General features: G+C 42.2%; 1 protein-coding gene across 1 annotated transcript in view; it reads left to right on the forward strand.

Moving 5' to 3' along the window:
* The window catches only part of prpf8 (pre-mRNA processing factor 8), a 147,858-nt gene that overhangs the window by 27,516 nt on the left and 93,001 nt on the right, over positions 1 to 27,341 (forward strand). Inside the window, exons 7-9 of the mRNA XM_084328371.1 lie at positions 7,186 to 7,311; positions 13,655 to 13,760; positions 25,851 to 26,041. Of these exons, the coding sequence (XP_084184497.1) occupies positions 7,186 to 7,311; positions 13,655 to 13,760; positions 25,851 to 26,041 (423 nt within the window). The remainder of the gene's footprint in view (positions 1 to 7,185; positions 7,312 to 13,654; positions 13,761 to 25,850; positions 26,042 to 27,341) is intronic.

Here is a 27,341-nt window from a genome sequence, read left to right on the forward strand (position 1 = left end):
CAAAAAAAAAAAAAAAAAAAGCCTGACGATGTGCATTGGGCCGCGGCTCTCTGACGCCTTATTTTCTGGGTCCCGGCCTGAAAAGTTTGGGAACCCCTGATCTAGGGAACCTAGCTACATACGGGGTACAATGTTACATAGGCTGCACGTTGATTTTGCAGAAGCATAAAGGTAGAGTGTCTAAAACACCGTTGTGTTGCAGTTGCTTTGAAGTTTCTGTAGCATGCAGAGGCCTTAAGTCGCATAGCTAAAAACTAAAGTGCTAAAGTATAGAATAAACAGAAAATAGGAGGGCGACTGGGTGGCGTAGCGGAGATTGCGCTCGTCACCAATGCAAGAGACTCCGTTCTCGACTCCCCGAGTCGGCATTGCCTGCGGCTTGGGCCAGTCATACTATCTCGATTGGCAGAGGTAGTGGGTGGAAAGTCGATGGGTGGGGATTGGACGTTGTGGACAGCGACTCCTACAGGTCGGTTGGGTGACGCCTGTACAGCAGAGACGGGAAGTATCGGGGGCAGCGTGAGCCTCCCACGCGTTACTCCTCGCCACTGAGAGTCCGCGCTGTCTGGTGAAAAGATGCAACAGGCTGCCTCCTCGTGTACCAGAGGGGACACGTGATGCAAGGCTTCTATCCTCACTACAGCCGACCAGTGGGAGGCATAGTCTAGCAACGTTCAAGATAGGGGAGGGGAGAATTGGCGAAATGAAATTGGGATGGGAGAAAAATTGAAAATAAGGAGAAAAAGTGGATAAAAAAATTAAAAGAATAAACAGAAAATATAAACAACCAACGGACAGACAAAGAAACAAAACAACACGTCGACAAGCAAGGCAAGAGTCGGAGTGAGTCAGGGAAGGCCAGGGAGTATAGATAGGTTTTGAGTTTAGATTTAAAAGACTCGATGGAGGGGGCAGAGTTGATGGACATGGGGATGCTGTTCCAGAGGTCAGGGGCTGCGACAGCAAAAGCACGCCCCCCCCCCTAGACTTGAAATTGGACCTACGGGTAGTTAGGAGACCCTTGTCAGCCGGTCTGAGGGCCCTGACGTTGGTATAGGGGGTGAGGAGGTCTGCTAGGTAAACCGGGGCCTTACCATTTAGGGCTTTATAAACGAATAGGAGAACCTTGAATTCTATTCTGTAGCGCACCGAGAGCCAGTGAAGGGAGGCAAGAACAGGGGTGATGTGAGCTCTCTTCTGGGTACCTGTGAGCAGTCTAGCAGCAGTGTTTTGAGGTAGTTGTAGGCAGGCTATTGTTGACTTATTAAGCCCCAGGTACAGGGAGTTACAATAGTCTAATCGTGAGGATATGAAGGTGTGAATGACTCTTTCAAGGTCTGAGGGGGAGAGAATGACCTTGATCCTAGCTATGGACCGGAGCTGGAAGAAACACCCCTTCACCACGAGTTTACCTGCCTATTGAAAGTAAACTCGGGGTCAAAGAGCACGCCCTGTTTTTTTTTTTACAAAGGGCTGGGCTAGGGCAGACAGGTTACCCAGGCTGCTGGCGATGACACTGGTTTGGTTTGGGGGGCCGAAAAGGAGGATTTCACATTTTGACTGCTTAAGCTGTAGGAAATTGTGTGCCATCCAGCATTTTATGTCATGTAGACAGGATCGGAGACTGTCGAGATTGGTTTTATTTTTAGGTTTCATGGGAGATAGTAGGGGTGGGAATCGCCAGTTTCATCATGATACGATACGATATCGATTCTTTGGACAACGATACGATATTTGCCGATATCACAAAGTCTCTCACGATACAATACGATTAGATTCAGGTGCCTGCGATCGATATGAGATGATATCATATGCCCATTTAACACAATCGGTAACATTTAGATCAACAAAAAAAAGGTAATGAAAATATCATTTGACATTTGTATTTTTGAGCTCTTCCAGACATTTAAAGGAAAATCAATCTATTGTTTTTAATACAAATAGACCTCCTGTTCACTGTAAAGTGCCACGTTTTTATATATTGAGCTTTAAACTTTAAGCTACATTTTTTGGAACTCAAAACTCACAACCTCCCTCTCCCAAACCGTTCCTACAACAATTTGTTGATGTTGCATGATCATGTATAGGCCTACATTTATTATGTATTATATTGTTTATGTTTAAATAACATTTAAACATCAAACTCCTCTGATCTCATCTGGTCTTTCCAAAGACGCGCGCACACACACACACAGAAAGGGAGAATGCTATGCTGTAACATCTACACACACGGAGCTACTGCTGTTGTTCTTGGGCGGATATGAGACTCGCCACAGGATTTTCAAAATAAGAGTATCGATATGAATCGATCTTATTACATCACATCGATCCGATTCGATTGTTGATAATTACATCGATGTATCGATCTGGATCGATGTATCGTCCCACCCCTAGGAGATAGACCCTAGTGTCATCGGCATAAAAATGGAAAGAGATATTGTGTTTTTTAACACTTTGGCTGCCTAAGGTTAAACGTTATACCAATCATCTAATGTGGGTCAAATGTTGATAATAGCAGTTAGTATCGAAGACGGTAACGTTACACGCTCAAACTCACCCCAGTCTCCGCGCGCCGTTGGGCGATCATCGTAGAGTAGAAATTCTATCATGGGATGGCGATTTACCCGGTCCATCTCCAGCTTGTATAATGGTATATACGTCCAAATCATGTTGTTTATCGAGTTATTGGCAATCGATCGCTATGTAGCGTGACGAGCCAGAGTCCCGGGACATGTACCGAGTGGCCGGAAGCAATACGGACATCTAGCACAACTAGGGCTGGGCGATATGACGATATTATATAAATATCGGGTACAGTTCATTAACGATACACTTTTTTAACGTATCGTGGATATCGTGATGTTTTGCCCAAGAGGATTGTGTCGCGTCAATCTGGTCCACCCCGTTCAAACTTTTGAACAACGCCGCCCCCACACACACTACTGCATCAAAGTTATTACTTATTATTAACAAAGGCATTTGTTTTGTGGCATTAACGTTATATAGTTACACGTTCAATAACATTAGCGTATTTACCCAAACATAGCAACGTCCGATGATGACATAGATAGCAAGCGTTACTGTTCATATCTCAGCCAGCCCGTGCTGAGTTGTGCATGCCCATTCTGCGGTCTGTTAATAAAGTTTTCAATCAGACAGATGTATGGAAAGGCTTTTATTATAACATTCGTTGCAATAAAATCATTATGGCTCGTTTAGTCATGCTGCGGTGCGCTGGTAATCACTCGTCGGCCGCGGGGAGCTCAGCCTTTGTTGTCGTTGAGCTGAGCTCAGCTCTCGTCAAAATCAATGGCGGAAGTAAAAAACGCATAGCGCTTGCCGATTGGTGCTAAGAACAGCAGGGCGGGTGTAAGCGGTGTGACGTAATTGGCAGACTCGACTGTCAATCAAAATTATTCTGTTGCCGGCTGAATGATCGAATGAATGAAAACGTTATTAACGATTGCAGAATGGGTACAATACAGTACAGCTCAATACAACAGTGGACTGGGGGATGAAGACCAGAAAAAGACTTTCGGCTTTTTTACATAAGGGTCCTCCATTTTCAATTCATCAAAACATTTAGAGACATACAAATATACAGTAGTTTCATAAAAATGCTATTGATTGATTGATTGATTGATTTAAAACTTTATTAACATATTTCAGAATGGGTACAGTACAGCTCAATACATACAATTGTTAAGGGGATGCAGACCAGAGAAAGTCTTTCATCTTGTTTACATCAGGGTCCCCTATTTTCAATTAATCATATTTCATATCTAAATCATATAATATCTCATTGCTAAATATATGCAATATATAATCTAATAATCCAATAATCTAAATCTAATATATAATATAAAAATGCTAAATGCATGGGTATTTTATTTAGTCTTTAATGTTAGCTTGCAAACTCAAATACTGTCTTGGTAAGCCTCATAATGAATTGTTTGGGGAAAAAAAGAAAAACATCGTGATGCATATCGTGTATCGCCGAAAGGTCAGAAAATATCGTGATATCATATTTAGGCCATATCGCCCAGCCCTAAGCACAACCTCTATGGCACATCCTGTTTAAGCGATTGCGCCGATCGGCCACCAGATGGCGCTCCTGAACCGCCAGAGAGCTCAGTGGGTCCTGCTGGTGGATCTCAGGCCAGCGGAGGGGACATATGAATCCGATCGCAGATTTTTGAAATATTGATATAAGGACGACGTAAAGCGTCCTCCGGCAACTTGAGCATGGCCGGGAATGACGTCTAAAGACGGTTCCCGGCACCCAAAGTGTTAATGATCAGACCAAGGGGCAGCATATATAGGGAAAGTAGAATAGGGCCAAGGATGGAGCCTTGTGGAACCCCGCAGAGGAGAGAGAGGCAGAGGGGGAGGAGCAGTTACCGATGTTAACGGAGAAGCTTTTATCACTGAGGTAGGAGGTGAACCAGGATAGGGCTGTGCCACTGACACCAACTGCCTGGTGGAGACTATCAATGAGGATATTCCAATTGTATCGAAGTGAACTGTATATTAAATTTACTTTATATATATATTAAGGCCGGGCTGTTAACTCTGTTACCGGGCTAAGTTAACGGCGGACTCTTATCGCGCGATAAAGAAATTACTGCCGTTAATCTATTCTCAAAGTTGTGATGTATTGTCTAGGGATGCACGATATTGATTTTGACACCGATACCGATAAGTTTATGCTTCTCAAGCCGATAACCGATATCGATAACCGATATTTATTGTATTATAATTTTTTTTTAAATGTATATATATATATTATTTTTTTAATTATTATTTTTTTTTTTTTTTTTTTTGTATTTATAAGCTCCGACGTCATCGGTACTGCTATCGGTACTCGAGAAATTATGGAGTTTTTTTTTTTTTTTTGAGGAATTTAAACGTCGCAAACTAATCTTGTTGGCCGTTTTCTATCTCTCCTCCCTGGGTCTCTCTCTGCCTGCGCGAGCCGGCTGTGCTCTTACACACACTCACACACACAGCTCTGCTCTCGACAGCACCCGTGTGTGTGTGTGTGTGTGTGCGCGCGCACGTGTGTGTGTGTGTGTGTGTAAGAGTAAAGCAAATTCCTCAAAAAAAAGTCTGGGTCTATTTTACTAAAGTCGATGCTGACAACGCTCGTTGCCACAAGTGCAACAAGACATTTGCCAGTAATGTATAAGCGCTGGTACTTGTCAATGTGGCTGGCGGGGAGCAGCTAACGTTATAGCTCCGAGTAGAATAATGGCCGACAATCCGGAGGTAAATAAACGAACGAGAGCTTCTGATTGGTGGTAAGAAGAAGAGGTGGGTGCAAGCGGAGGGACGTAATTGGCAGATCGACTGTCTGTCTCCGAATGTAACGTGACTACGTCACAGCCAAGAAGGGGAGCGCTTGATTTGTGAAAAACTCCCTGTTCCTAAACCACACGCTATCAGTTTTACCACAGTACTGGCAAAACGGGAGGAGGCTATAATAAAAACAAGCGCCCTTCATCCAAATCCACCCACACCGGATTTCTTTTAACCAAAAAAATTATTATGTTATCGGAGCTATCAATAACGTTATCGAGTTTATCGGGATGACGTCATAATTGCTGATATCGGCCCGATAATTATCGTGCATCCCTAGTATTGTCCTTAAATACTTGCCGTAGTTCCCAGCGTGACGTTGTGGTATGCGGAAGTGATTACACAAGTATGTAGGCTACCTGAGCTGTAGTCGGAATAATAAAGTGTCAAACTAAAGTAGTGGTCCGGTAATCATTGTTATACAGGTGAGGTTAAGAAGTCCTCAGGATATAACACAATTTGGCAACGAGGACGTCTGAATCTGCGCAATGCAAGAAAGAAGAAGTCCGTCGGGACGTTTGTTTACCTTATTAACGTTAGCTTAGCGAGTTAGCATGTTAGCTCACGGTGAACGACGTACGTTGCCTAGCACTTAGAAACAGCTACAAGAAGAGTAAATCCACTTGACACACTAAAGGAAGGATCGACTGGACTGTCGTGAGTGTTTACAACAAAAATGGCTTGGGTTATTGGAAATATTGGACGTTTGATGACGATGTGGAGCAAATGGAACGGTTACACTGAGCGTTTTGATTACTTCATTATGGCTAATGGAATTGAAGAGGACAAAGTAGTTCCCACATTTCTGACTGTAATGGGGCCCGGGACATTTAATTTGTTGAGAAACCTGCTACAGCCAGCAAAGCCAGGTACAAAAACGTACCAGGAAATAGTAGATATACTGACCCACCATTTTTCACCAAAACCTTTGGTTATTGCAGAGAGTTTTAGGTTCCACAGACGCAGCCAGGAGGAAGGAGAGTCTGTTACAATGTTTGTTGCAGCTTTAAGAAAATTAGCTGAACATTGTGAATTTAGAGATTCACTAAAAGACACATTGAGAGACGAGGCTTGTGTGTGGATTAAGAAATGAAGGTGCACAGAAGAAACTACTGACTGAGTGATTTGACACTGGAGAGAGCTGTCAATATCCGTGTAACAATGGAAATGGCATCAAAGGAAGCCCAGCAGTTACATACAACGACCAGTAGAGTGCACAAGGTCAGTGACGGGCAAAGCGGCCAGGGTCCGTGTTTTTATCGTTTTGGAAAAACAGGACATTTTGCACCAACATGTTGGTGTAAAGAAATGGATTGTCGTAATTGTGGAAAAAAAGGCAGCGTGTAGAAATAAGAAGGGCACAGAAAATTACGATAAGTCTGGTTTTAAAAGAAACACTTGAAATTACAAAAAGAAGAGATATGTTCATGCTGTTGAACAAGGATAAATCTCCTTCTCTGGTCATTATTTGGGTAGAACACAAATATTTTGAATGCCTTCGGCAGACTTCAAATGAGAAATTTTAATCTAGATTAACTCCAGGATTGCAGATAGATTAATCTAGATTAAAAAAAAATTAATCTATGCCCACCTCCAATATATATATATGTTAGAAATATTTAGCAAATTATTGCTTGTTGGCATTCATTTAGACACAATCCCTTTTCCAAGAGTCAGAGTGATGTATGCGTAACCCCTTCCTCCTGTAAGCGAGGCCTCAGTAACCTCCTAACCTCTTCTTCCTGTAAGCGAGGCCTCAGTAACCTCTGTAACCCCTTCCTCCTGTAAGCGAGGCCTCAGTAACCTCTCTGTAACCCCTTCCCACAGGGATGAAGACTGGAACGAGTTCAACGACATCAACAAGATCATCATCAGACAGCCCATTAGAACGGAGTACAAGATTGCTTTCCCCTACCTGTACAACAACCTGCCGCACCATGTCCACCTCACCTGGTCAGTGATGCATCACTACAAACCAACTAAGACCATAACATTAACCCTACCTGTACAACAACCTGCCGCACCATGGAACTCACCTAAGTCAGTGACGTGTCACTACAGACTAGGGATGGGCATTTTAAAGAAAAATCCAGATCGATTGATTGCATGCTTTACTCGAAAAGGGGAAAAAAACATTAAATATTTTTTAGAATTTTTTAATTGTTAACACTTTGGTCGCCAGGCTTATATTCTTAATATACCATCCTCCGCCAGCTCTATTTATGTCTATGGAGAAGTTCCCCTTCTTTGCAGGGCTATAACTTTTTAAATTGTATTGCTAAATTGACATTACTATGGCCCATTCAACATCGATTATCTATCGTTCAGGATGTAGGAACGTTATAATTTTTTCATTCATAGATTCATACGAAAATACCGTCTAGAATATAAATATGTTTTTATCGTTTTCTGCAGTAATTCCTAGAACGTGAGATATAGGCATAAATGCATACCGTAATTCCTCTAATAGTAACCCTGGCTTGTATTTGTTTCAACTGTAGCGGGTACCAGGCTTGTATTAGGAGGAGGCCTGTATAAGAGGGAGGCCTATATTTCAAATTTTCAAACGGATCATAATGAATAAATCAACATTTTGTGTCAGTTTGAACCCAGTAAAATGTACTGGGTTCATTTATTGAAACCAAGTACTGTATGAAATAGTAAACAGTGCAATTACAGGTGGTCACTGGTCATTTCAACGTTTTCAAAGTGAAATCAAGTAACTAGCTCAGTATGCAGCTCAGTATATTAGTAACCCGGCTTGTATTAGGAGGCCGGCTTATAATTGCTTAGCTCAAGAGCGCACCCGGCCATTAATAGAGACCCGGCTTGTATTTGAGACCCGGTTACTATTAGAGGAATTATGGTATATAGAGTTTGTTGCCGATCCACGCTATATTAAAAATTTCAACTGTACATGATCCTAAACGTTATGACTGATCATGCGCGGATGAACGGAGGGGGGGGGGGGGGGGGTCATTTATAATTCCGTGATCGTCGTTAAATGCTTTATGTAGTATGGGTGATATATGGATCAGAGCGGTTTGCATGGATAATAATAAACAAACGGGCTGAAAGTAACGTCAGCCTCCTCTTACCGTTGGGAGATGAGACTGGAGCAAAAAGATCCCAGTTAGGCGATGAGACTGGAGCAAAAAGATCCCAGTTATTTGATGTGGATCGAGTCGATCCATTTCCGGTTTGTATAATAATACACGCCCAAATCATGTCGATTATTGAGTTATGGCAGCGATCGCTACACATGGACGTGTGTATACAGTCCCGCAACGATATGCGAGTGGCCGGACGCATTTCGGAGACGCACCGAGATCCAACCGTCCATTTCCGGTTTGGCAACTCGCCGGTCATCCACCAGGGGGCAGTATTGAAGCGTTGCAGAGTTGTGCCGGCTCACACAGCATCAGACCAGGCTCCGTGAGGGAAATATGAATAACATGGTGAAAATATGAAATATGATCCGTGGATTGGCAGAATTCGCATGAACTTGAAACCCGTCGTACGACGTTTATGGCGCAGGATGTGTTAAGAGAACAATAAGAAAAGCCACCGCCACATTCATCAAGCCGTTCTTAACACATTAGGCGCCAAAAACGCTTTCCAGCGTTATTGCCCGCCATGCGTTGACCGCCAACATCGCTGTACAGAGTTTTTTAGATCAATATTTCATTTTTTCGCCATGGCATTCATAATTCATCCACCCAACCCCCGGTGCCCTAGCGGGATCCTAGATGCGACTGCAAGGCTCAATACCGCTGCCTGGTGGATGGTCGGGCGAGTTACACTCTCGCCAAAACCGGATGTTGTCATCGGTGCGTCGAGGAAATTCCTCCGGCAGTCACATCTCGCTACGGGACTCCTGACAGACACTATAGTACATATGGATCGCTGCCATAACGCAATAATCGATATGATTTCAGCGTTTATTGCGCCATACAAACCGGAAATGGATCTAGGTGATCGGCGCCGAATAATTGGGATCTTTCTCCTCCAGTATCATTGCTGCACGGTAAGAGAACAGTAACGTTATTTTCAACCCGATTGTGCATTTCCTTGTTTGCAAAACAGTCTGATCAATATATCCACCCATACTACATAAAGCCATTACTGATGATCAAGGAATTATAAACGACCCTCCCTTTCCTCCACGCATGATGAAGCATAATGTATACCGATCATATACATTTGAATTTTTTAATATAGCGTGTATGGGAAAGAAACGCCAATCGATCATCTATCATGAATAACGAGCGTTTTTGGAATTACAGCAGAAAAGATTAAAAACATACTTATATTCTCGAAGGTATTAACACAACAATGTATGAATGAAAAAGTATAACGTTCCCACATCCTGAACGATAGATAATCGATGTTGAATGGGCCATAGTAATGTCAATATAGCAATACAATTAAAAAAGTTATAGCCCTGCAAAGAAGGTAAACATCTCCATAGGCTTACAGTGCCGGCAGAGAGTGGTATAAGATGGGCACAACCCCCGGCGATCAATGTGTTAAAGGGGACATGCATTGCTATTCCTAGCACTATTAAGGCAACTTTACACAATTCCTGTGAGTCTATGGAACACCTCTGTAAGGTTTTATTAAAAAAAATTCATTGTTTTATATTTCTAATCAAGTACTCAAAAGCCAAATTTTTCTCACTTTGGATTTCAGGCTATGTTGGCCTGGCTCCGCCCATAAGCACTTTCAGTGACAGTCATCCACACAGTCTGAGAGAGAGAGAGACCCTTCTATGCGCTCCAACCACAGAGCCAATCAGATCACTATCCACTCCATCCTCGCCTCGTTACGTCACGATGCGAGTCAAATCAGAATGACCTAATTAACTCTAGCAGGAAATGGTCTGCCCTGAATGAGAGCAATCCGCCAATATGGTATTTAGAGACACAGACACATTGATACTAACTACTATTACTATAATACAATGCTAGACACTGAAAAAAGCCATTTATAATGCATGTCACCTTTAACTAATTTAGAACCATGCCCATATGACCAAATTAGGTCTAGATTGCCACCACTTTAATCAATGGGAGGACGGGGATATTTGCGAACGCTTAAACTATATCTTAAATTATGGCTATGGGTCTAATACACCCGTCGCTTATCAATGAGTTGCTTGCAGTCAACATATACGAAATGGATTGTTTTTTTCATCTGTACATTTCTGTTTTTTCATCGGTACATTTCCGTTTTGAATAAGAGTATAGTTTTGGAGATTTCTTGTAATTCTAGAGACGCACAATAATAGCCCTTTAGTGGAATACACAAAACACGTTGTCATTTTTCGGCTGATTTATGAATAGTTTTCAAATAAACACTAGATTATCGATAGTATATGTGTCCTCATGTACGAAGAGAAGCGGGGTCTGAAAAACTCCGTACTTTGGTCGGCACAAACCTCACACACACATACACACACACCAGGGTTAGAAATTAACATTTTTTTTCAGGGGCTTTTTTTGCCCCCCTTAATTGCTTTTCGGGGGCTTTTTTTTTGTATTTCGGGGGCACAAAATTTTTATAATGAAAATTAACATAAAGATTATAAAACATTCTTGACACTTTTTTTTACAGTCTTCGTCCCTATGTTTGATAACGTAATGTTAATGTCTCCATATATAGGGCTCTACGCTAACCTTTTTCCCAAGGAGCACATGTGCTCCTAAATAAAATGTTAATAAATAAAATCTAAATACAAATTTAGGAGCACACAGAAATTTAGGAGCACAGTGACAATTGTTCAAGTAACACACACACACGCACACGATGTGTGACATCATGGCTTGGTTTCATGTTTTGAGGTACCTTCAATTATCTGTAAATAATACATACATACTCTTATCTAAATAGATTAAATATTATTGTCCCTGAGTGAGGGCAAGTTGTGTTGTTGTCTTGATATAATAACCGGTTGCCTCTGGATCAATGAATGTCTAATATTGAATAATATTATTAGATATTTTATTTTTAACATCCCTAATTCCAACAGTCAAGAGGCTTGTTTCAAATTGATGAAAAACCCCACACACGCAACGTTTGTGAGTATAGGCTCTGGCCAGATCGATCAATGAAATACGTTGCACGCTCAGCGCTGTGGAATGAAGGAAATGCGCATCGGGATCGGATTTGGATGTTATTCTTTTGGAGTTGTGTTACAAATGGAATGGTCTTTCCCCGCCGAACACAAGTTACTTAACGTTACACAGGTCGCGCTATGCAGATGCTTAGCTTGCTAACGTTAAGATAGCAGTGTAATGCTTGATGAGAGCAGAGCGCTCTCTCTGTGTTCGCAGCACCTCAAGTGCCTGTAACACGCAGCGGGCCCCGCCTCCCTCCTCCTTGGAACAAACATTCCACCCAAAAACTGAATTTCAGTCCAGTTTCAATCTGAACTATTAACAGCGGAGCTGTTTTGTAATCTTCACAATCACTCGTCTGTCTCGCACACTGCAAGTAAATGATTTTTCCGGTTTGCACACACACATATTATTAGGGGCAATACGAGGGAAATGCTCGCACTGTAGAGCATATATATAATTATATATATAATTAGTAAACTGTCTGGGGCTTTTTTTGCCCCCCTTAACTGATTTTCGAGGGCATTTGGTCAATTTTCGAGGGCATTTTGCCCCAAGCCCCCGTTAATTTCGAACCCTGACACACACGCTCTCCGATGACGGAGAAAGGAACATCTGATTACCCCAAGACATAAAGGCCTTACCTCACATCTGATGTCATGCAAAAAGATTAATTAATTAATTCCTGATCGCCATTCCAAATATCCATCGCGTCCATTGATCCAACGTTATAGTCCAAAACACAATGATCCATGATGCTCCCAGTGGGGGGACTCAATGCAATAGTATCCAGCTGCATGCCCGAGAAATAAAACCTGGACCAGACGTATTTTTTTGATGCACAGTCCCAGCCAATCCAATCTAATGATGTGCAATACCATCCGGGAGACGATAGGCGGCGGTATTTGCCCTTTGCGAGCTCGGACCCATTCCCAATGATAACGTCAGGCTGGATGGATGAAAAATGAATGGGTATCGCTAATAAAAGAAATAACGATTAAAACCCGACTATACTCGTGATTGGCACTCAACGCATGGCAAGTTAACCCGACTATACTCGTGGTTGGCACTGAATGGGTTAATGTTGAAATCGGTTCTTACCCATGTCGGTTGCATGATGAATCCCACTCATTCTTAAATTCAAATGCATACAGACACGCTCGCCATCTCCTTATAAGGTGAATGAGGCGTGTGTAAAACAGCAGAGTTTCGGCATATGATCGCTGTCCGATCCATTCAACAGGAAGCGATTTGTGACTGATCTCAAAATGTGTTCCTGTGGGTCGCTCATCGCATGTGTGTGTGTTAATCTGATGACAAATAAAGACTTATACTTGTACTTATACCGCGTACTGTATAGTGCGAAATAAATCGTTCCAGCAAAGTAGGCTTTGTCAATACTGAACGACTTGACGACGCTTGTCAAGAACCAATCGCGCAATAGGTTGGGAAATACTGGATCTGTCACCCGTCATCTCTCTCTGAAAGGTCCCTGTGGCTAAAACCCCGAATGCGCTCAGAACTTGTACGAGCAGAGAAGAGAGGAGTGGAGATGTTGTAAATATGCGTTCTATGCGTACGGCCGTACGCCTGGGCAGCCAGCATCTAACTGTTCTAACAGCAATATATAATTCATTTCAGAAGAAGAACGCACACTATAAGTTATAATAATAATTATTATTGAAAAGTTCTGGGTTTATAAAGTCGTATTTGGGGGCAATTGACCAATGGTTTGCTTTTAACCCATGAACTCCTTAGGATTAGGAAAAGCGCTATGTAAATCTGACGTATTATTATTGGGAATGGTAGGCTTTTTTTTTTTTTTTTTTATGTTTCTCATCTGGGTAAGAGTGCTCTCGACCACTCTTAGAATTTGGTCTTGCCTGAGAGAAAAGCAACAATAAGAAAACATTGCTGAATCCCAGGTAAGAACAAAATAAGAGGAAATGCTAGATAAGAACGAAATCTGTTCTTATATTGCTTCATGAGGCCCATTGTGTCTAGTGTCCGAATAGAACTGGAACACTAACGTTACACATATCAAAGTATGCCTTTTAATGGATAATGACTTTTGACTATTTTCTTCCCAGAATATAAATTTTTATATATTCTATCCATGCTGAGTGTGGGCTTTGGGAGTGTGTTGGTAGTAACTGACTAATTTCTGTTTCTGCCAGGTATCATACACCCAACGTGGTCTTCATCAAGACCGAGGATCCGGACCTGCCGGCGTTCTACTTTGACCCCCTGATCAACCCCATCTCCCACAGACACTCTGTCAAGGTAAAACTGGCTGCTCCATCTTACATCGTCCATCTTAGGGGGCTTTCACACTCAGCCTTTTGTATCGAATCACCGTCCCGGAGCACGGGGGGGGGGTGTTCTCACTCACCCCTTTTGGGGTGCGAAACGGCGCTGAATCGTTTCACCCCCCGCTGAACGGGATCAGCTGGCAGAGGTGGTCTCGGGGTCCGTCCCGGGAGAACGGGGGGTGTGGCTTTGCGAGCTTGTACCTTTTCACGGGCGTGGCGCCTGGTGCTGACATAATGTCATACATTTTGTTTGCCATTGCTATGTCTATACATTGTTCGAATGCATTTATTACTATTAGACCAGTGGTGCCCAACCAGTCGGCCGTGGTCGACCAGTAGATCGCTCAAAACGCTCAAAAGTGGGCTCTACAACACCATCCATTCGTGATAAAATGGGGTGGGTTATATTGACAAGGCTTGACAACAGAGGTTCAAATATAACTTCATATTTATTGGCAATTTGTTCATTTTATATCAACATCCAGAGTCCGCAGTCGTGTTAAGACATTCCCGTTTACATTTTCGGTCGACCAGTAGATCAATGACATTCAATATAATCGATGCGAGCAATGTTACTAGTAAAAGGTTATAAAGCTAACTAGCAGTAGCCGTTAGCTTAGCGTTATTGTTAACCCTGCAAAACGATCAAAAGCGGACTCTACAACAGAGTTCCATTCGTGAGAAAAGGGGGGTGGGTTATATTGACAAGGCTTGACAACAGAGGTTCAAATATAACTTCATATTTATTAGTTATTTGTTTCTTTATATCAACATCCATTCTCCAGTCTCCGTGTTAACACTTCCTGTGTTTACATTTCGAGCGTGACATCATCGACTACGGCAAGCTTACAAGCTCAAAACGCAAACCGTAAACAAAACCCAGAGCGCACCCAGACTGAAGTGTGTACACAAACTAGAGGGGGGAGAGGGGGGGGGGGGGAGTTCGAATCAGATCTCGGAACGGGCAGAACGGAACGAAATAGAAACGAATAGGGTGAGTGAGAAAAGGCCCTTACATCGACAAATCAAAATAAGATCCTTTTGAAGTAACGTGAACCATCGGAAGCCTAGGAGATGCTTTTTTGTATAGTAATTATTAGGGATGTCCCGATCCGATCACTTTTCTTTGTTCTTAGCTTAGCTATGTGAAGCACTTTTGGTTGACAAGCGTCATGTTTAAACGTGCTATAGAAATACATTTTATTGATTGATGTGTGGTTCTGTATAGGGCTGGGCGATATATCGAGTATACTCGATGTATCGCGGCTTGTTCTATGTGAGATGTAGTAAATTACTATATCGTGAACATCGAGTATGTTGTCGCGGCTGATATGAGACTTGCTTTAGTGCAGAGCGTTCCTCTCATTTCATTATAGACCAGCGCGGACCTTAAATGACATGCAATTGTAATTTCATTACACAGACCAGCGCGGACCTTCAATGACATGCAATGGGCTAACGTTAGCTGCTAAGTTAAACCATAATAGGCTAAGCTAACTAGCGTTAGCTCTTAGCTGCTAGCGTTAGCTCAAAGCGGACTCCACGACACTAGTTCCATTCGTGGGAAAAGGGGGTGAGTTATATTGACAAGGCTTGACAACAGAGGTTTAAAGATAACTTCATATTTATTCGTATCTTGCATCCAGTTTCAATCGCCGTGTGTTCAACTTCCTGTGTTTACATTCGAGTGTGACATCATCGCCTACGGCAGCTTATACGCTCAAAACGCAAACGCGTTCTCTCTCTCAGACAGAGAGAGAGAGAGACACACGGAGCACTGTGTAAACAGCTGCGTGTGTGAAATAACCAAGTCTCCTCTCTCTCTCTCTCTCTCTCTCTCTCTCTCTCTCTTTAAAGTGGCCAAACGTTACAGTATAAATACTAGTTGATGATATAAACATTTCATTTCATTATCTGAAATATTCTAAAATCATTAAGTCTGCTATAAGCCATTATCCCTTTGTAAGGCTTTGTGTGTGATTATTATTTTCTCACGGTAGTGTGTAATATATATATGTGTGTGTGTTTGGCTAAAGTGGATAGAAAACACAGTAGCCTACTGTGCAAAAGTCTTAGGCACCCAATAGTTTTTATATAAATTGTCTTAGATGTAAATCATTTTTTTTATTAGTGTGTCAGTAGACTACTCTTAGTACATTTTTTCCTTTAATTATTTTTTAAAGCATCTTCATGGTTTAATAATGGAAACATATTTTGCAGGGACTTATTATAATCATCATATTGGCGTGACTGTATGCATCAAAGGGTTAAATCAAGCATTTTTAAGTGCTTTAGAGGAAATGTCAAAATATCGCGATATATATCGTGTATCGTGATATCATTTAGAGGCCATATCGCCCAGCCCTAGTTCTGTAACGTTACTCATACCCAGAGTCATATTCTATGACTCTGCTCATACCTATACAGGGGTCTACAGTGCGACCATATTGCTCGCATATGCCCCTAAAAATATGTGTGTGCGAACCTGAAAAATCAATTACTCGCACGGCGTGCGAATGCAGATTACAGCCTCATTCGTTCTTTTTTTTTCCTCCGCTGCGAGAATCGTTAAAAAACTACAAGTCCCACAGTTCACAGCCGCATAAACGTTCCAATCACAGTAGAGTTTCCTGTGGTCACACGACTGGAAACGGAAAGTAACGATCAGCGTCACTGACAATCAGGGACCGAAACTAAAGCCCACCGCCCGCCAGGGGCGCTCAGTTTTTACCTTTGGCGCTTGACACTTAGAGGGCTGCCCGCCGTGTGGCGTGTAATCAATCAAGTTCATAACGATACTCTTATTTTGAAAATCTGTGCGGGTCTCATTTCCGCCCCAAGCGCATCTCCAGTCATATCGATGGCTCCGGCAGTTAGCAACATTAGGTTCGTATGATACTCTTATTTTGAAAGAAACCGTGGCAACGAGTCATATCCGTCCAGCCCTGCAGCGGGATACTATTGGCTAAGGGCTTCTGCTCGCAGTGCTCGTGTCAACACAGCCAGTCTGCTCTAGTCTAGAAGAGCGGACCTCCATGAGCTACCGTTACTGTTTAAACAATGACCCAGTCAACTATTCACTTTTAGTTTAATACATGACGAGGCATTGTCTAACGGTATCTAGCTGGCTAGCTGCTGATATAAACAAATGCTCCAGCAATAGTCGACTCGAGTGCATAATACCTCCGTTCCCTCGTTAGCTAGTCCCAGTAAACTAAATTGTCTTAACGTTATCTACCGGGCTAGCAGTAGCTACAGATAGCTCCTGATATCAATGTCTTATAACATTGATTGAATGCGTATTCTAGCTGAGGGCATGTTGAATGTGATTTGACAAAAGAACCGTAACGTTATACCAATAGGGTCCAGCTGCATCGCCGGAGAATCCTTGCATGCTGAATGTAGGGTCTAGCTGAATATAGGGTCTAGCTGCAGGGCCGGAGAATCCTTGCTGGAGCTGTAGGCTACTCAAGTTAGGGCTGGGCGATATGACGATATTATATAAATATCGGGTACAGTTCATTAACGATACACTTTTTAAACGTATCGTGGATATCGTGATGTTTTGCCCAAGAGGCTTGTGTTGCGTCAATCTGGTCCACACGTTGACACTTTTGAACAGCGCCGCCCCACACACACACTACTGCATCAAACGTTACTACTTATGATAACAAAGGCATTTGTTTTGTGGCATTGACGTTATATAGTTACACTTTCAATAACATCAGCGTATTTACATAGCAACGACGAGGTCGACCTAGATATAGCAAGCATTAGCCGTTCATATCTCAGCCCGTGCTGACTCCGTTGTGCCCATTCTGCGGTCTGTTAATAACGTTTTCAATCAGACAGATGTATGGAAATGCTTTTATTATAACATCCGTTGCAGTAAAATCATTATGCCTCCAGTCGTTTAGTCATTCTGCAGAGCTAAAAGGTAAAAGTCGGCCGCGGCGAGCTACCGCTGCCATTGTTGTTTTCATTGAGCTCTCCAATAGCGGAAGTAAAAAATTAATACGCGCTTGCCGATTGGTGCTAAGAACAGCAGGGCGGGTGCAAGCGATGTGACGTAATTGGCAGACGCGACTGTCAATCAAAATGATTCTGTTTGCCGACTGAATGAATATAAACGTTATTAACAGATTGCAGCATAGGTACAATACAGTACAGCTCAATACAACAACAGTCAACAGTGGACTGGAGGATGCAGACCAGAGAAAGACTTTCGTCTTGTTTACATCAGGGTCCCCCATTTTCAATTCATCATATTTCGTATCTAAATCATATAATATCTCATTGCTAAATATATGCAATATATAATCTAATAATCCAATAATCTAAATCTAATATATAATATAAAAATGCTAAATGCGTGGGTATTTTATTTTGTCTTTAATGTTAGCTTGCAAACTCAAATACTGTCTTGGTAAGCCTCATAATGAATTGTTTGGGGGGAAAAAAAGAAAAACATCGTGATGCGTATCGTGTATCGCCGAAAGGTCAGAAAATATCGTGATATCATATTTAGGCCATATCGCCCAGCCCTAACTCAAGTATACACACAGACAGTGGAGCTGTTTGCAGATAGCGAGCATTTTGACTTATTGCGTGGTGGCGATGTCTCGCAGATAATACAACTACAAGTATGATTATATAATATATATTTTATTTAAATTTTTCTTTTTATATAAAATATATATATATTTTTTTTTAATCAAAAAAAATTTGCAGGTAAGAAATATGCTTGGCGGGTAGATTCTTCCCATCTACCCGCCACTGGCCGGTGAGTCAAAAAGTTAATTTCGCTCCCTGCAGACAATACAGCCATGTCGAAGCCCATTCATTTTTATTTTGCGCGAAAGATACCGGAGAATGAGAAGTCAGGCGAGGCAGCTCACGTTACAGAGGTGATGGTTAACGTTAACCAAGATACTGAGCGAAGTTGGCCAAGCTAGCGAGGCTACACCCACTACTACCCCCACTGTAGCACCCAATGTAGCCACTGTAGCTAGCGAAGCTACACCCACTGGAGCCGGAGGGAAGACATACAAATTTAACGTGAATTGGCTAAACATTTTCCCATGGCTAGAGTTCGAAAACAATGTCATGTTTTGTAAATATTTCAAAGTAGGATCGATGCATTGCGATGCATTGTTACACCCCTACAACTGGCCCACTGTGTATGTGTGTACAGCTAACTTAGCTAGCGTTATCAACCGCAGAGGTGGGCAATAGGGTCCAGCTGCAGCGCCGGACGGCCAGAGTGCAAGCGGTGTGGCAATAGGGTCTAGCTGCAAACTCATAAACAATGTTTCTGTACTGGAGGTGTACAGTATTTCAATAGGCAACCCTGAAAGGATTATTTTTCTAGAAGAGCAACACTAGCTCCCCCCTCTACTGATGGCCCTGGTTGTAAAGCCAGTGTCTCCTTTTTGTTCAATGTCACTGCCTTTCTTATTAGGCCTAATTGTTGGCTACAACTTTGCCACAGTAGGCATTAATCACTTAATTAATAGTTCAAATATCTGTGTCCCATTCCCGTTTGCACACGCAGATGATACACACACACAGTGGGCCAGTGACTTTGGTGGTATGTGCTATTGCACAGATGTGTCCCGTTCCCGCTTGCACATGCACGCACAGTACAAATATAAATTTATAAAAAAAAAAAAAAAAAAAAAAGTTACTTGAAATATTTTCACTGTGCTCCTAAATATTTTTGGGTGCTCCTAAATTTTTTCATTTAGGAGCACCTGTGCCCCTAGTGAAAAAGGTTAGCGTAGAGCCCTGCTATAGCCTAATGGGCCCGTGTCGACCGGGGACGTTTTATGAGTTGTCAGCTCCTGTCATTCATTTCTATGTTACAGACGCGACCGGCACGTTCCTTTCCCCAGTGCCGTGCCTCGTGTTTTTGGGCGGAGTGCTCCCTACTAAACTAGTTCAACTTTTGGAGAGGAGCGCGCTCATCAAGGTCACTTTGACCGACCAATCAACATCGAGGAAGTGGTCGGCCGCGGCAGTTGCGAGACCCAGGATTTTTTTTTTTTTTATATTATTTCTGGTCGCTCAAGTTGCGTGTCAATAAACAGCTCGCGCTAGTTCAAGTTCAAGTTCTTTAATAGTTGTCATACAGAAGTACAGAATACTTTCATACAAAATGCTTCTTACTGTTACGCTCCAGAGACTGTGCTAGACAAGATAGTATCGAATAACATAATAACATAATATAGCATGAATTTAGAAGAAGAAAATGAGGTCACAGTGTTCGGTATAGACATATGTACAATGTTCTGAGTTACCATATAATATACAATACACAATACTATGCAGTGTACTAATGTACAGTACTATCTAGTGCAAAGCAGAAATGGGATGAGGTACAATTTTAGGTACAATTTACAGTAAGGTGTACGAGTTGTAGTGCAATCCTTCATCCATAAATATAAAGTGTGGGGAGTGGGTGCTACAGTGTGTTTGTTTAAAGTGGGTGTGTGCTATAAAGTGTGTGGAGTGGGTGCTACAGTGTGTTTGTTTAAAGTGAGTGTGTGCGTGTGGATGTGTGTGCTATGTGTGTTTGGTGGTTGTTGTTGTGTAGTGTTCATTCATTGTTCGTTTAGCAGCCTGATGGCCTGGGGATAGAAGCTACTTCTGAGTCTTTCTGTGCTCGCCTTGAGACTCCTGTATCGCTTGCCTGACTGCAGCAGTTCAAAGAGGCAGTTGTTCGGGTGGCTCGAGTCCTTAATAATTCTCTTAGCCTTCCCCTTGCAACGCTTGTAGTAAATGTTCTGGAGGGTGGGGAGCCCCCCTCCAATTGTGCGTTCGGCTGAACGTGTCACTCTTTGTAGTCTGCTTTGGTCTTTTGCAGTGCTATTCCCAAACCAGGAGGTGATGTTGCCGGTCAAGATGCTCTCTATTGTACATGAGTAGAAGTTCTTAAGGATCTTCTGGCTGACTTGGAACTTCCTTAGGCGCCTGAGGAAGTAGAGGCGTTGTCGTGCCTTCTTCACCACACTGTTAATGTGTGTGGTCCATGTCAAGTCCTCGGATATGTAGGCTCCGAGGTACTTGAAGCTGTTGACTCTCTCAACCGGTGCCCCGTCGATGCTGAGGGGGCTGTAGTCCTTGACCCCCGACCTCCTGAAGTCCACAATCATCTCCTTTGTTTTGCTGACGTTCAGGGAGAGGCTGTTTTCCTGGCACCATCCCGCCAGGACCTTGACCTCTTCCAGGTAGGCCCTCTCGTCGTTGGCAGAGATCAGGCCCACCACCACTGTGTCGTCAGCAAATTTGACGATTGTATTGCTACTCCGCTGAGCCACACAGTCGTGTGTGTACAGGGAGTAGAGGAGGGGACTCAGAACACAGCCCTGGGGGGCCCCTATGTTGAGGGTGATGGATGAGGAGGTGCAGTTGCCTGCTCTCACCACCTGGGGTCTGCCAGTCAGGAAGTCCAAGACCCACTGGCAGAGGTCATAGCCCAAGCCCAGGTCCCTGAGCTTGGCTATGAGTATGGAGGGGACTATGGTATTGAATGCCGAGCTGTAGTCTATGAATAGCATTCTCACATAGTTCCCCTGCCTCTTGTCCAGGTGTGATGCTGCTGTGTGCAGCACATGGGATATGGCGTCCTCCGTGGACCTGTTGGGGCGGTATGCAAATTGCAGGGGGTCCATGTTGATGGGGAGGGAGGAGCAGATGTAGCCCTTTACTAGCTTCTCGAAGCACTTCATGGCTATGGCTAGGTACTATATATGCAAGCTGCTATTGTTTATAGGTTATTGGGGGATGACGTGACTGTATGCGAGGTCTACCCCATCCTCTCTACCCTGTGTGGGAAACTCCAGCAAAGGGTCACGGATTCCTTCTTTGGAACAGAGGCCAGTGTCCTTCTCCGCCACTTCCCAGATGCGAGAGCGACAAAGACAAGAGCAGACTTCACATCGTTCTACAGGTCTGCCATCGTCTACCTCGAGAAGTGGTTCGATTTCTCCAATGAGAATGATCTGAAGGCTCTTTCTGTCATGTCTCTAAAGAGAAACGTCAGCTTCACTGACCTGTGCGCTACAGCTGAAGTAGGGCTGGGCGATATGGCCTAAATATGATATCACGATATTTTCTGACCTTTCGGCGATACACGATACGCATCACGATGTTTTTCTTTTTTTCCCCAAACAATTCATTATGAGGCTTACCAAGACAGTATTTGAGTTTGCAAGCTAACATTAAAGACAAAATAAAATACCCATGCATTTAGCATTTTTATATTATATATTAGATTTAGATTATTGGATTATTAGATTATATATTGCATATATTTAGCAATGAGATATTATATAATTTAGATATGAAATATGATGAATTGAAAATGGGGGACCCTGATGTAAACAAGACGAAAGTCTTTCGCTGGTCTGCATCCCCTTAACAATTGTATGTATTGAGCTGTACTGTACCCATTCTGCAATCTGTTAATAAAGTTTTAAATCAATCAATCAATCAATCAATAGGATTTTAGCATTTTTATGAAACTACTGTATATTTGTATGTCTCTAAATGTTTTGATGAATTGAAAATGGAGGACCCTTATGTAAAAAAGCCGAAAGTCTTTTTCTGGTCTTCATCCTCCAGTCAGTCCACTGTTGTTGTATTGAGCTGTACTGTATTGTACCCATTCTGCAATCGTTAATAACGTTCATTCATTCAATCATTCAGCCGGCAACGGAATAATTTTGATTGACAGTCGAGTCTGCCAATTACGTCACACCGCTTGTACCCGCCCTGCTGTTCTTAGCACCAATCGGCAAGCAGCGCTATTCTTTTTTTACTTCCTGAATGCCCTCCTTGATTTTAACGAGAGCTCAGCTCAACGACAACAACAACAGCTCACCGCAGCCGACGAGTGATAACTAGCGCACCGCAGCATGACAGCGAGGCATAATGATTTTACTGCAACAAATGTTATAATAAAAGCCTTTCCATACATCTGTCTGATTGAAAACTTTATTAACAGACCGCAGAATGGGCACGCACAACTCGGCACGGACTGAGATATGAACAGTAACGCTTGCTATCTATGTCGTCATCGGACGTTGCTATGTTTGGGTAAATACGCTGATGTGTAACTATATAACGTGTAACTATATAATGTTGATGCCACAAAACGAATGCCTTTGTTAATCATAAGTACTAACTTTGATGCAGTAGTGCGTGTGTGGGAGCGGCGTTGTTCAAAAGTTTGAACGGGGTGGACCAGATTGACGCGACACAATCCTCTTGGGCAAAACATCACGATATCCACGATACGTTAAAAAAGTGTATAGTTAATGAACTGTACCCGATATTTATATAATATCGTCATATCGCCCAGCCCTAAGCTGAAGCCCTTATTGTTAGACATGGATGCGCTGTCAAGGAGTTTTGTTTAATCGTTCCACGTCAGAAGGAAGTGGTGGAGATGGAGGCGACTGTTGGAGTGAAGTGGGGGCTGCTGTTGAAGGACATCCAGACCCCCAACCTGACCCAGCTGGCTTCATTCTTCCTGAGCGTCCCGGTCACGAATGCGTTCGTAGAGATGTTGTTCTCCCTCATGACCGGCGTGTGGACGGACCAGAGAAATAGATGCAGTGTGGAGCTTGTGAAGAGAGAAATACAAGTCAAAACTTATGTGCAGCTTTTTATAAATATGCTCTTGGTCAGAAGGCTCTACTAGAAGCTGCACAGTCCAGTAATAAATATAAATCCCTCAAGCACTAACGGCACTATGGTGCATGGTGCTGAAACTTTCAGAGGCACATTTCTATGTTCGAGACGCAAATCGCGCATGTTACAGCCATTTGCTTAGCCTAGCCTATTGTTCCCCATAGGATATATTTTGTATATACCGGTAGTTGTTTCCTGTTGTTCACTGCTGTTTTCATATGTATTTCACTTAGAGGATAACACTCTAGGCCAGGGGTCAGCAACCTTTTTGACATGAAGTGCCAGTTTGAAATATAGTTGTAACTAGTGTGCCATATCAACAATATTCCATGCATCGTAATTCTTTTTCTCATAATCAGGTATTTTTTATAATTTTTACATTATTACATCATTATTGTTATTATTAACAATATTATTATGATGGTTGTATCAACCCTAAATCTGAGTTGGGGGGGGGGGGGGGGGGGGGGGGATGCAATGCAGACAAACAGCTGCATACAGTGCGACCATTTCACTCACATTTGCCCATTCATTTTTGGACACATCCAAAATGCCACGTGGGCTGCCTCCACCATCGGTGTGTGTACTGTACATGTGTGTACTGTACGTTAAACAAGACGAAAGTCTTTCTCTGGTCTGCATCCCCTTAACAATTGTATGTATTGAGCTGTACTGTACCCATTCTGCAATCTGTTAATAAAGTTTTCAATCAATCAATGCTGTGTCGTAGCTCTACCTACAGGCCTAATGGAGAACACCACAATGTGAATGAATGGGTGAATGTGAGGTATAATGTGTAAAGAAGTTTCGATTGATCGCAAGACTACACTGTAAAAAAAAAAAAAAACAATAAGTTACCAGAACTTAAAAAGATTAAGTTCAGTTACTGTGCATTAAGGTTTTCAGTTTTCAATCCATAATAAGTTAACAGAAAAATAAGTACACAACCACATTATTTCAACCTAATAAAACTGTTTATTGTCATTGTTTTAAGAACACAAGTTGACTTGGTAATACTCACATTTTGAGTATATTTATGGATGAAGGATTGCACTACAACTCGTACACCTTACTGTAAATTGTACCTAAAATTGTACCTCATCCCATTTCTTTTTAACATGTGCAATGTTAAAATGAAATAGAAAAATAAAGAATAGAATTTGTTGATTAATCCCACTGGTCACAATGTTTTTGTTATAAGGCTCTGAAAATGTTACTGAACGATGTATCAATGTATTTCCAGCAAAATTCAAATAATAAAGGGTCTCAATTAAATATGTGTAGTGTCACATGACCAGAACACAGCTCAGAACACAGCTCAGTCGTCGCAAGGTTTAACTGAGGCTAAAACATTCTCAAATCATTTTAGATAAAACATTTTTTTGAACGGCATTGCAGGATATAAGCAGTAAACACACAAGCTGTGGCCACCGGAAATAAATTATGCAATGCGCCCATCTTGAAAAAAATTAGTAATCATGCATATGTAAATGCCCATAAAGGGGCCTAGATGAGAATTATCTGCAATGGCGTCGTTTTCAAAAAACGTGTTTAACATGGGAGTCAATAGGGATGTTTTTTGACCAAAGCGGTAAAGGTGTGCAGTGTTTTGTACTGCACAAAACATTTTTATGTATCTTCGACACTCCAGGCGCTCATAATCCCACCCCAAAAAAAAATTACATTAGCATTTATGGGATGGAAAATAATTAACCCTTAGTGTTTTTTGTCTTGAAAATAAGCCACGCTTCAATCACACAACTGGTATTTAAGGGGTTAAAATCCTGAAAATGAATGAATATTTGATAATATATGTTGAGGACTGAAGTTAATAAAGAGATAAAAAAAATTATAATAATAATATTCATAAAAAGATATATAAAAATCACATGACATGTAAGTCCCTTTGGGACAGAAAACGTCTCACGGGGGTAAATGTGTGCAGTGTATTGGTGGGGTGCAGGAAGGTTAAATGTACAACGGGGAGAGCTGCAGCCAATTGCACAGCCATAAAAGAAAATGTTGATCCAATTTATTAATAATACACTTTATTTGTATAGCACCTTTCATACAATAATTGCAGCCCAAAGTGCTTCACAGCAGTAATGTAGACCTAAAATAGACTAGCATAAATTCAGCATAACTGGCATAATTATAGACGGGCATAAAATTAGCACATCACTTACATTAAAACCTCCCAAAATTGTTTATATAATGTCATTAAAATCCATAAAATATCATTATAGATTTCTGACAATGGTCAGAATCAATCATTACGATACTAGATAATTGGTTGAAAGAATCATATGACCTGTTTTTAAAAGAGACTTCATTATTTGTTCCAATCTTGTGCCCTGGCTCACAGAGTCAGGAACCGTTGCCTGAGGATGATGAGGAATTTGAGCTGCCAGAGTTCGTAGAGCCATTCCTGAAGGAAACGCCCCTCTACACAGACCACACAGCCAATGGCATCGCTCTGCTCTGGGCGCCACGCCCCTTCAACCTGCGTTCCGGCCGGACCAGGCGCGCCATCGACATCCCCCTCATCAAGAACTGGTGAGCAACTTGTACCGACATCCTTAGGCTGCGGTTACATTATAGCCAAAACTATTTCGTTTCATTTTGCTTTTCAGAACGCGGTGTATTGGCAGGCAAGTTAGATGTCGTTTTGTCTCGTGAGCACCGAGTGATGTATATACATGTAGTACAATGCCAAAGCAGTAGGTGGCGATGTAGTTCAAACATGAAGGCTATTTTCAACCAATCAGAAAGGTTGAACGCGTCACTACACTTCCTGCTCAAAATCAGAAACCCACCATCTTCAAATACCTCGCGTGAGCTATTTAGCAACATAGCATTTATTTTTCAGCAAGAAACAAAGTGCAATAAAAGTGCAATAAACAAAAAAGGATACATTCACTGTTCTGCCTCATTTGTTGATGAAACAACCAACATCAACACAATTTACCACCAAGAGCGGAGAGTTTAGTCTCACAAAAAGATCTCTGATGTTGTTAGTTACATGCTAATGTGAATGGCATTTTCCATTTATATAGTTAGCATTGAGGCTATCGTACATTAACGTAGTAACGTTAACGCTAGTAGAATAAATGGATGAAAAACGTTATTTAACGGATTGCAGAATGGGTACAATACGGCTCAATACAAACAATTGTGAAGGGGATGCAGACTGTTGTAGTGACGGTGTCTGGGAGGATGGAGTCAAATGGTTATCCATCTGCTCCGTTATAAAGCACATGAATAAGCAATCTGAGGAGGACGCAGCTGATATCCTGTATAGCCTCCCCATATGGCCGGTTGGTGTCGGGAGACAGCAAATTATATTAATTATAGCGCGATATTGCAAGTGACTCCCAGAAATAGTTCTGATGTTTGGACTAATGGACTGAGTCGAGGTCCAGCCAGGGGAGAATTTGGCGTCTGTGTCTACTGCGCATGGGCGTTGGGCATGAACGACTCCGTATCTGGCTTGCGCAAATTACATGGCACTGTTGTCGGAGTTCTCAAAACAAAAACACCCTTTGAGCGTTGTTGCTAGGAAAACGCGTTTTCCTGCCAAAACGGCGTTGCCCTTTAACTTGGACATGCAAACGAAATAATTCGAAAATGATACGTTGTAAGTGTAACCATGGCCTTAATCTCTTAAACCCTAGCCATATTTTCAGAAAATTTGCCTATAAATTAGGGATGTTCGATATTGGCTTTTTTACCGATACCGATGTACCGATATTGTCCAACTCTTAATTTCCGTTACCGATATCAACCGATACCGATATATGCAGGGTTTCCCCCCCCCCCCCCCCCCAAAAACGGAATAATTTCAGGTAATTAACAT

Source organism: Notolepis coatsorum, assembly GCF_963971535.1.
Source record: "Notolepis coatsorum genome assembly, chromosome: 1".
Taxonomy (NCBI): Eukaryota; Metazoa; Chordata; class Actinopteri; order Aulopiformes; family Paralepididae; genus Notolepis; species Notolepis coatsorum.